This window comes from Arvicola amphibius, chromosome 12 (genome assembly GCF_903992535.2).
Source record: "Arvicola amphibius chromosome 12, mArvAmp1.2, whole genome shotgun sequence".
Classification (NCBI taxonomy): Eukaryota; Metazoa; Chordata; class Mammalia; order Rodentia; family Cricetidae; genus Arvicola; species Arvicola amphibius.
This window is the reverse complement of record NC_052058.2, coordinates 18,725,865-18,737,627: the sequence shown is the minus strand read 5'-3', so window position 1 is coordinate 18,737,627 and position 11,763 is coordinate 18,725,865. Positions and strand designations below refer to the sequence as shown.

At 47.2% G+C, this 11,763-nt stretch overlaps 1 protein-coding gene across 1 annotated transcript; it reads left to right on the top strand.

Annotated features, from left to right (window-relative positions):
• Nucleotides 1-9,918: 9,918 nt before the first annotated feature.
• Nucleotides 9,919-11,193, top strand: Becn2 (beclin 2). Its single transcript, XM_038349558.1, has one exon. It carries the CDS (start codon nt 9,919-9,921, stop codon nt 11,191-11,193), a length of 1,275 nt encoding a protein of 424 aa, XP_038205486.1.
• Nucleotides 11,194-11,763: the final 570 nt, after the last annotated feature.

Here is an 11,763-nt window from a genome sequence, read left to right as displayed (position 1 = left end):
ACCAAGGCACATCTTATACCTCCATAAGGGATGGATGGTGAAGGCATTTGTGATACAGAGGACAGAAACCAAGACTTAAAATCCTCAAAAGGGGTTCTGGGGAGGGGCAAAAAAAATTGGATGTTTTTGGGAAAGACCTAGTCCAAAGATCACATCTGAGTTCCTGTGAGCATCTCTGTCACTGAACAAGTCAGCTCGGGCAGACTCTGCAGGGACTTACCTTTCTTCAATGTCAGAAAATAACTAGATGTGCTATAAATGTCCAGTGGTTCACAGCATGGAAGAGGAGACATCAAGCAAGGATGAGGAGTGTTCTGTAAAGGAAGGGTGGATTTTCTGTTGGCAGGAGCCAGGCAGGTAGTTGTAGACGGGCCCCTTCTGTCTCAGTGGAGACACAGAAGGAGTAGAGAAAACAGGCCCGTTTTGAAAACCTTTAAAAACAGGGAGAAGGTAATGGCAATGTCACTATTACAGTCTCTAAATCACTACATAACACCAACCCCACTAACAGCTAATTTCCAAAGCAATCTTTATAGTCCCCAGATGGCAAGGATAGGTCACAGATAACCACGGGTCACAAGATGATGTCATCTGTGCAGGTGAAGGAAAAGAGCAGCCAAGGCAAGACCTTCTGTGCCACTGACAGGCAGAAGGGCACTTTGCAATGGAAGGCCTGGCAATTAGATTGTGTGCCTTAGGTCTCCAGGATGGAGCCTGCCAGCCTCTCTGAATGTGACTTCTCACAGCTCATTTACAAGTTCCTGCTCACAACAGTAACTTGGAATTTGGGCCACACTGAGCAAAGGACACGAAGAGGTTGCTGGGACAGAAAATAGTCAACAAAGTTGTGCACCATATGCATGCACGCAGTGCCCATGAGCCAAAAGAGCTCATCAGGTCCCCTGGACCCGGAGTTACTAATTGTTGTGAGCAGCCGCGTGGGTGCTGGGAACTGAACCCTGGTCCTCTAGAAGAGCAGTCAGTGCTCTAAACTGTGGAGTCATCTCTCTAGCCCCGAAGACGGTTCTTAAATGATTGAAAAACATGAACAAAGAATTGGAAAAACTCAGGAAACTACAAATAAAAACATCTCAGAAAGGAAAGCTCAATCAGAAGGCCGCAAACTGGAGACCAACAAATGAGTTCGCACAGCTCAGTGGTAGAGCGCTCACCTAGCATGTCCAGACCCTGCTTTCAAAATCATTAAGCAGAAAATGAAAAGGATTTTAAAGATAAAATTGGCTTTGCGCATATCTAGTTCAGTCTCTGAGCTACCCATGTGTGCCTCTGCACCTATCATCCTGGGGACTGTTAGACTCTAGCGTCCAAACACCAAGGAGGAGTCGCCCCCAGAGACCACCTCATACACCACAGCTGATGCAAAAGCATGAGGATTTCATTAATTCTGTCATGACAGGGTCCCTCAGCATTTGGGAAGCCGAGAGACCTCGAATAGCTGGTACAGGCTACTTTTAAAGGAGAAGGCCATAGAAGCAAGGGGGGTTGTGATTGGCTTATTCGAAAGGCCTATTACCAATAATTGCCTAGAGAGCAGTTGCCAGATCAGATGAGGTAAGAGGTCATTTTGACCCCGTTTCCCAGGGGACTGAATCAAAACATATACGTATATGGGTAATTGTTCAGGAACTGAGTACGTGCATGTGTAGCTGTTAGGTCCTTGGTTCCCAGGGGAGAAGGGGAAGCACTAACGCACGGAGGCTGAGAGGGTTTAGAGTTGTCAGAAATGGCTTCAGAATTGTCTTGAAGTCTTACAGGGACAATAAGGTTTGCTGCTCTAGTGTTCAATAATTTGTCCTCAATAACCTGTTATGGTTCAGGCCGGGCTCTAACTTAAAATCCTCCCTGGATTTAAGGTTTGCTGTTCTGACTTGGGTTTCATGAGGCACGGTGCTCCCATGCTTGCACCTCCTAGCAGGGCTTTTCTGATCACCATCCTCCCCATCTGTCTAGTGAGCACCCACCGCAAGTCTACAAGTAGACCAGGCAGGCTTGAGTGGCACAGGGGTTCTGTTGCTGTCACCCTGTGCCTGGGTTTAAGGGACTTGTTTCAACTTGAATCCTTACTCTCCTGGGTACAGCCCGCATGTCTGCTGTGTTCTAGCTCGGCCAGTGTCACGGCGCCCACTCTCCTCCAGGCCTCTGGTCATATTTAAAGTGCTTTCTTTTGTACACAAGCCCTCGGATGGGAGACCGGAAAGTCCTGACTTTGTTCGTTGTTTAGGTTTTCTTTTTATTTTATGTACTTTTAATTTTATAAACTATTATTTAAAGAAGCTTTGTAAATAAATAAAAACACCAAAATTAACCAGACCTAAATCTATACATCTCAATACAATTAAAATCTGCATTATCTATATAATATATACATATATATCAATGTGCATATGCTTGTGTGTTTGTGCATGTGAGAACAAAGCCCGTGGAGTCCAGAAGAGGGTACCAGATCCTCTAGACTTGGTTACAGATGTTTGTAAGCCACCAGTGTGGGTGCAGGGAATAGACTCTGGGTCCTCTGTAAGAGCAGCGTGTGCTCTACTCTCCCCACCCTGTTGTCTTTTATGTGTTTGCTGTTTGGGTTTTTGTTTGTTTTGGTGTTTTTGAGACAGGGTCTCCCTATGTGGCATTGGCTGTCCTATAACTCACTACGTAGATCAGGCTGGCTCAAACTTACAGAAATCTGCCTGTCTCTGCTTCCCGAGTGCTGGGATTAAAGATGTGAACCTCTAAATCTGGCCCCATTGTCCAGTTTTTATTGTTGTTAAGGGAAGAATGAATCACTTCAGGGCTTCCTTCATCCTAGGGAGGGGTGGAGCCCAGGACTTTTGTTTTGTTTTGTTTTACATTGGTTCCTGGTTTTTCGAGATAAGGTTTCTCCGTGTAGCCTCGGCCTTCCTGGAACCCACTATGTAGAGCAGGTTGGCCTTGAACTCGAGATTCACCTGCAACTGCCTCCCCAAAGTGATGGGATTAAAGGTGTGCATCACCACCACCACCACCACCCAGTAGGATTTTGTTTTTTTAGTTAAACAAACAAAACCTACCTAACTCCAATAATGACTATTCTAAAATGCCCACAAGGGGGCAGCACCTTCATGCTGCTTGTGCCTAAAGTGTGAATTTCTTGGAAAAGCAGCCCCTCCTTATAGATTTTTATAATCCTGTAACACAAACATATCCTTGTTCATGAAATTAATGCCCCTAACCCAGTTCTCGGTTAAAAGATTCTTTTTTTAAATGAAGATTTGTTTTCTATAGTTTTGAAGATCCTTTAAAATTATCTGAATTTTTAAAACCCACATGTGATTTGAGCATCTTTTCCTATAGACGTACACAGATCAACAAGCCACTGTCCTCATTTAAATGCACATGCCATACATGATTTGCCTAATTAAAAAAATAACAATTTTTACTCAGTATTCAAATGGCTGATTATCTGGTGACTGCTTTTTGTTTTGTTTGTTTTTGCTTTTGTTTGAGTTTCTCTGTGTAACAATAGCCTTGGTTGTCCTGGAACTCACTGTATAGACCAGGCTGGCCTCGAACTCACAGAGATCCGCCTGCCTCTGCCTCCCGAGTGCTGGGATTAAAATGATGCTCTACCACCGCCTGCCATGACTGCTATTTTAAATAAGAGTTTGTTCCATTCCAAAGTAAGTAAGAGTGTTTTTAATAATTTTGCTAGTTGCAAAAAATAAAGTCAATTTATAAAGAAGAAATTATGAAAAGCTATGCTTGATGGCTTGACTTACTCGTTTGGTGGTGTGAACCATTCTGGGGTGCTGTTTCTTCTGTCAGGGCTTTTCCCAGCCAAGCTCAGGCCAGGTTAGACCTTAAATTGCAAATGGTACCATTAATGCTAAGAACAAACAAGGAGAGGTACTCAAGCCAATCATCCTATAAGGACAAGCTGCCTCTACTGTGCTGAGAATTCCTGGCCGTGGGCCACGATCACTTGTGTTTCCTGTATCTAAGAACATTATCTGAGGATCAGAGATAGCTCAGTGGGTACAAACTGCTGTTGAGGTGTTGAGGCCTGACAACCTGATTTCCATCCTCACCCAACACCCATGTTAAATGGGAGGGTGGAACTGAGTCCACAAACGCCACCGCATGCTCACACACACGCACGCACACACACACACACACACACCAGACATGCCTAGAGTACTATGGCAAATGTTTTTGAAGATCATTAGTACTTGGCACTTGCCTGGAGTTGAATAGGATGCATGCCTGGGACCATGGAATCGATCTCAGGGATGGAAGAGGGAGAGGTACACCCTGTTCTAATGCAGGGGAGCTGTGCCATCAAAGACCAGAGAAGGGTGATTAGAAAGTGAGGAGACTGAGTCCCAAGAACTTGCCTAGGGGCAAGGAAAGGGCTGGGATTCAGTTAGGAGGTCAGATTTGGAAAGTTCTGACACACAGCGCAGACTAAAGATCAAGGTCTGAGAGGAAGCTTTGGGCCTCCTGTATCTCTTCCTTTCTCCATCCCTCTCCTGGGGGGGTGGGGGTTTCAAGACAAAGTTTTCAGTAAATCCCTGGCTGTCCTGTTACTTGCTCTGTAGACAAACCTGGCCTTGAACTCAGTAATCCCCTGCCTCGGTAGGGATTAAAGGTGCTGGAATTAAAGGTGTGTGCTACCAGTGCCCAGCTCGCTTCTCCATTCTTAGTACTGAAGTTTCATTGAGCTGCTAGTCTGTGTGAGTGGGCAGGAAATGGGCAGGAAAGGGTAGAAGTGGGTGAAGCCGGGAGTGCCTAGCTGGACGGTATTCCACGAGAACACCCCCTGCCAGGCCTCATCCGGCTGTCTTCATCCCAGGTCACCTTTGCGTGTTTCGCTTGTGTTCAGTCCCCCCAGTCAGCTACAAGTGAAGGGACCCTAGCGCACTCGAGCACGTGGCTCTGGCATACCTTGTCCTCCCTGCCCCCATTCCCTCTGCCTTGCTGAAAACCATTAGATTACATTCTTAAAGCTAGCCACCACAGTCTAGTCTTATTTGGCCACTTTCTCCTCCTGAGACTGACTACCAAGGCCCAGCTCTCCAAGTATTGAGGCCCAGCAAGGAAAAGCCTCCTTTGGCTCACCTAATTAATGTGCCCAATTAAAACTAAAAACCTCACCCTAACACAGGGTTTCTCCCTTTACTTTTATAAAGGCCATTTTCCTATGGACCACATTTGTCTTCTTACTACCCAGAAGCAGTCCTTTGTCCCCCTCTGGGACAAATACACCTTACCCCTCTTTCTTACCCCCTTTTAGCCCCCTCCCTGGTTCCTTTCCCCTTCTCCCTCTTCCTCTATCTCCTGTCTTTATCCTTTATCTCCTTTTTGCCTCTGGAGCAAATATTCTCCTTTGTGTTGAGAACTTGGGTCTTATGAAACTTCTTTGAGTAAGCACATGTGGAGCTGGGGAGAGAGTAACCACAATGAAATCCTTGGCACCTCTCTCTGCGTTTGCAGTCGTGTGTGTAGCTCCCAAGTATCTCATGAATGACAGTATATTGTCATGACTTAAAATAATTATCTCCATCTTGCACTATATAAGCCAAACATAGAGGTACAAACTTGTAATCCACACCTGGAAATTGAGGCCGGTGTGTAGGGAGTTCAAGGTCATGCTACGGTTTGAGTTAAAACTTAAAAGTGTGGTGGCGCACACCTTTATTCCCAGCACTGGGGAGGCAGAGGTGGGCAGATCTCTGTGAGTTCAAGGCCAACCTGGTCTAGGCAGATCTCTGTGAGTTCAAGGCCAGCCTGGTCTACAAGAACTAGTTCCAGGACAGGCTTCAAAGCTACAAAGAGACCCTGTCTCAAAAAACCAAAAAAAAAAAAAAAAAAAAAAAAAAAAAAAAATTAAAAGTCAAGTTAAAAGATATGTATGAGATCCTTTGTATATATCCTACACACACACACACACACACACACACACACACACACACACACACACAGCAAGACCAGAGAGGATTGAGAAGGCCTCAGGAAGTTGTCTTTCCTGGGGTTCATCTGAAATGAGGAGAGTATTGGTATTGGCGAATAGCACCCACCAAAATAAACACCCTAGATGGCTACATCTTCATTTGAAGCCTTTATCTTGTCTTTAGGTATCTTCCTGGGTTCAAAAAAATTGATGAGGTCCCTATTTTCAAGGCAGAGTTTTTCTGTGTTGCCCTGGCTGTCCTGTAGCTCACTTTGTAGACCAGGGTGGCCTCGAACTCACTGAGGTTCAGCTCCTTCTCCTTCTCCTTCTCCTCCTTCTTTTTCCCCCTTTCTCCTCTCCTCTCCTCTCCTTTTCTCCTTCTCCTTCTCTCCTTCTCCTCTTCTCCTTCTCTCCTTCTCCTCTTCTCCTTCTCTCCTTCTCCTCTTCTCTTTCTCTCCTCCTTTTCTCCTTCTCCTTCTTCTCCTCCTCCTCCTCCTCCTCCTCCTCCTCCTCCTCCTCCTCCTCCTCCTCCTCCTCCTCCTCCTCCTTCTCCTCTTCTTCTTCTTTTTAAGACAGGGTTTCTTTGTAGCTTTGGAGCCTGTCCTGGCACTAGCTCTTGTAGACCAGGCTGGTCTTGAACTCACAGAGATCTGCCTACCTCTGCCTCCCGAGTACTGGGATTAAAGGCATGTGCCACCACTGCCTGGTGAGGTTCAACATCTTCTATCCTTTTTAAAAACTGATTTTTATTTTACCTGCACTGGAATTTTGCTTGCATGTATGTCTTTATGATGGTGTCAGGTCCCCTAGAACTGGAGTCACAGACAGTTACGAGCTGCCATGTGCGTCCTGGGAATTGAACCCAGGTCCTCTGGAAGAGCAATCAGTGCTCTTAACCACTGAGCATTTCTCCAGTCCTCAGCATCTTCTCAGAGGCACTGTTTGTTGTCTTTTGGGGACACTTATCTTCTGACACCATCTTTAGAACCCTTGTTTGGTCTGGAACTGACTTCTCTGGACTGTGTCTCTCCTCTGCACCAGCCCCCTTTCCTAAACGCAGGCTTTCTTTTGGGTTAGTTTCTTGCGTGCCACAGTCTTTTGTAAAACAAGGAATTTCTCAGGGAGAGGGATTCTCTGGGAAAACATAGCCTTCTTGGGAGCCTCCTTTTCCCTTGGCTCCTGGCTCTCTGTCACTCTTCCTCCTGTACCCAGGGGCCACACTGATGCTGACTCTCGGTCTGATGAGTCAGGCAGGAGCTTCAGTTCCTTCTTGGCCCCAAGAGACTGCTGTGTAGTTTGCTCAGGGCCTGAGCTGCCCGTGCCGTCTAGGCTTGTAGCCTCTCCTGTACCAAGGCCTGGGCCACACCTGATGCCTCTTTCCGTGCCTTTGACTCTGCTATGTCCCCAAGATGGATGGGTCCTCATCTTTGGAGACTGAGGGTAGTGAGTTAAACACCTCCATGCTTGAGTGAGAAGATAGGAGCTGGGGTGGACAGAGAACAGGGGTGAGGGAGAGCATGAGTGTACCCGACACACTGGAGATGTCACAGGAGGGTGATGAAGTCCCACCCCGGCCTTCTTCCCTTGTCACCAGTATTTAAGTTTCACTCCACGCTACACATTGGGTTTCCCAGTGTCACCTCACAAAGCCCGAGGTGTCTCCGAGTTACAAACCGCTATGAACTCCTTGGTTCCAGGCTCAGTTTCAATCAACAAAAGCTCATAGTTTATCGATAACAGGTTCTGTGCTGGACATGGAGGGGGATCAATGTTGTGGGGTGTTCAGCAGGCGAGACTACTTGGACATGGGTTTAGTCAATATAAAGTCTTTATTAGCCAACCGACCACTACACTAGGACCCAGTGAAGCCCTGAGCCTTTCTCAGGGTGAACTTTAAGTCACAAAACCCATATTCTGGCCTGACACACTTCAGTTAACAAGAACAGTTAGCCAGAAGTAGAACTGCAGAAGACAAAGAGCAAGGTTAGCAAGTTTGGAGACTCTCCCAGCACTATGGACTTTGATGGATTAGGTCTTCGTTTTAATTTTGGCAAGTGGTACTGTCTACCTGCTTAGTTTCATAACTTGAATGAAACTTCCATCACGGAGCTGGTTGTGCAAAGGTCATCAGGCCTGCTAAGTTTTGAGGCCCTGATACAATTAGAAGGAGTGAGTAGAGACAGCCTCTGTCCCTATCAGCCTGTCAGGTGTGTTCAAACCCTCCGGCTTCCTATGACAAAGGACAATGATGAATGCAGCCCAATGCAAAAGCCCAAGTTTCCAACACCATGAGCTTTTCTTCGGATTGCTTTTCCTGTAACTCTTTTGGGCAGTTGGTGGATAACAATGACCTGTGCCAGTATCAAAAGGTTGGCCACACCTGTGTGAGAGGTGATCAAGCTTTGTCAAAGTTCACACAACTCCGCTTACCAGATGGTTCTGCAGCTGAGGGCTCCTGCCACCAAGCCTGGGGGACCTGAGTTCCATTCTGGAAACCCACAAGGTTTGGAAGGAGAGAAAGAACTCCCACAAGTTGCACTCTGACCCCCATACATGCGCCAGAGCACACATGTGCTCGCATGTCCCCACATAATAACTAACTGGGAGAAACAACATTAAATAGCCCAGTAGTCGGCGAGTTCAAGGCTGAGCCACTATTCCTTCCATCCCCCTAACCAGCTGTGTGGGTGTTGCTGGAACTAGGGAGGTTTGGGTCGGCGCTGGGGGTGTACACTGAACAAAACACAAACAAACAAATAAATAAAAACAAACAAAACTGTTCCAGGAATCCTTTCAGTCCAAGGAGGTCTGATCAGCTCCTCCCCAGCCTCTGGATCTGGGGAATAAGAAGGCTGGATGGGTGTAGTCCTCAACTGTGCTTCTCTTAGTTACAGATAGTGCAGTGGCAAGGTCGTTGTACAGGTAACTTTGGGAAGGGACAAAATGATAACTAGACTCTGAATGCAGGTGGATCTCTAGGAGTTCAAGGCCAGGGTAGTGTCAAAGTTACTGAGTAGTGGAGGCTGGTCTTGAACTCCTGATTCTTCTGCCTCTAACTTCCCAAATGCTGAGATTAAAACCATGTGTCTCTTTTTGTTTTTCATTTCTGTGACAGTCTTGCTATGTGCCTGCATGGCCTGGTACTCACTATATATAGTACCAGGCTGACAACAATCCTAGGATCACAGGCATGTCACAGGCATGTGTCATTATACTTGAGCTTTCTCTCCCCCCCCCCTTTTTTTTTAAGACAAGGTCTCAGTATAGGCTCCAGGTTGTCCTGACACCGCACAGTTTAAAGGGCCACTTATACTGGACATAGCAGTACACACCATTAATCCTATCACCTGGGAGCTAGAGGCAAGTGAAGATCAGCCTGGTCTGAAAGGTTTAAGGCTACACATAACAGTAAACTCTGCCTTAATAATAAGCCAACAAACAAACTCAAGATCCTCCTGCCTCCACCCTCGAATGCTAGAATTCCAGGCCCAGGCCTCTGGACCACGGAGAATTTTTCTAAAAAACCGAGATGAAGGAATTAAGAATGTTTTTGTTTATTTGTGTTTCGAGATAGAGTTTCCCTGTAGCTTTGGAGCTTTCCTTGTAGACCAGGCTGGCCTTGAACTCACAAAGACCCACACCTGACTCTGCCTACCGAGAACTGGGATTAAAGGCGCGTGCCTCCACCACCCAGTGCCTTAAGCATTTTAAGGTGGGATAAAGCTTGGCCAGATTTGAAGGCTAGAAATTAGTTTTAAGGTGTGTCTTGAAAACTTTAAAAGGGGAAAAAGCAATACAGTCAGCATCTCCTTTTCCAGAGAATTGCTGGGCTCTGGGAGCTATAGGAGCTCTACAGGTAGCCCAGGAGGGAACTGGGATAAGGTACAGAGGAAAGTAGGAGAAGAGGGGTCTCCAAAGACTTCACTGGACTGGAAAGAAACCTAGACTCAGGTGGGAGTGCAGATCTGATCTCCAGGATGTCTTATGCTTGCTTCCGGTGCCAGCGCTGCAGCAAGCCCCTGAAAGTCTCACAGGAGATCTGTGCAATGCAGGAAGGGCCCTTGGAAGCCCAGCATCCTGCCAGCCCCTCCCCAAAGATGCCAGCTGCTGGGAAGCTAGAGGACAGGACCTCCCGAACACACCATCCTGAGCGTGACAGGACATCCCAGGAAAGTACTTGCTGTGCCTTCACTCTGCTTGGTGAGCCGAGCACCCAGAGAACTTTGCACAGTATCCAAAATACCATCTTAGAGACCTTTGAAATCGTCTCTGGCCAAAAGGATGTGGATCACCCTCTCTGTGTGGACTGTATGGACGGCCTCTTGGAGGAACTAGATGCCCAGCTCACTCTAGTTGAAGCTGACACCGAGAAGTACAAAAGTTTCTTGGAGAGAGACTCGCTGGTGAGTGACGAGGAGCGGGAGTCCTTGAATGCGAAGCTTCGGGCTGAGCTGCAGAGTCTGGAGCAGGAAGAAGCAAGGCTGGCTCAGGAGCTGAAGGACATGGACCGCCAGCATGCAAGAATAGAGGCCGAACTCAGAGCAGCCGAGGCAGAGAGCAGGGAGCTCGAACGACAGGAGGAGCAGGATCTGAATGACTGCGCTGCCTTGATGACGGAACAGCTGGCGCTGACGGACCAGCTGAGCAGTGTGGAGAACCAGCTGGCGTACGCCCAGCGGCAGCTGCAGAGCCTGAGCAAGACCGACATCTTCAACATCACGTTTACCATCTTGGATGATGGTCCCTTGGGCATTATCAACAACTTCAGACTTGGCCGCCTCCCTGGCATCCAGGTGGGATGGAGTGAGATCAACGCTGCCTGGGGACAAACAGCCTTACTGCTCTTCAACTTGAGTAAGATTGCAGGACTACAATTCCAGAGGTACCAACTGGTTCCCTGCGGGGACCATTCCTACATCAAGTCCTTTGATGGTGATGGGGTGCTACTCTTGTTCTCAGATGGGAGCCACAACGTCTTCTACGATAACAAGTATGACCGTGCGATGAAGGCCTTTTTGGATTGTCTGCAGCAGTTCGTGAAGGTGGTAGAGGAGGAGGAAGGCCTCTTCCTGCCTTACAGGATCCACGTGAACGGAGGTATGCTGGAGGATGTCACGGGCAGTGGGGAATGCTACTCCATCAGGACCCACCTGAACACGGAGGACGAGTGGGCAAAGGCTCTTAAATTCATGCTTACCAACTTAAAGTTGATTCTTGCTTGGGCTTCGTCAAGGTATTATTGTAAGAAGTAACCAACTGAAGCCATTTTGAATGGGGTCAAATAAAGTTTAAGTTCCTAAGACCTCCTTAGGGAAATGGCATCCTGCTTAGCAGAGAGAGACTTATATGTGGGTAACTGATTTCCTGGTTTAAGTTGAGATATGAGTGGGGGGCAAGCCGCTCTGCCACACTGGAGGAAACCAACCAATGAGATTATGATAAGTGTACCACATAGATCAGTGTTCTAGGAAAGTCCCCTATCCCTGAATTCTGGCTGGTAGAAAAATGCAACTGTAACTTGGCTTAGATATTGTGGTTTTCCTGCATAAAAGCGTTGTAACATTTGGCTTGGGGCTCGCAGTTCAGCTCCCGAGTCTGTCCTGTGACTCTGCCCAATCAGGAACAAAAAATAAAATTTTGTTTTCTGCATTGACTTGGTGTGTGAGTTGTGTTGACTTCAAGTGGACTCTACTACTGTCAAAATTAACTCATTTTCTAAAATACTAGGAAAAGCCGGGCGGTGGTGGCGCACGCCTTTAATCCCAGCACTCGGGAGGCAGAGGCAGGCAGATCTCTGAGTTCGAGGCCAGCCTGGTCTACAA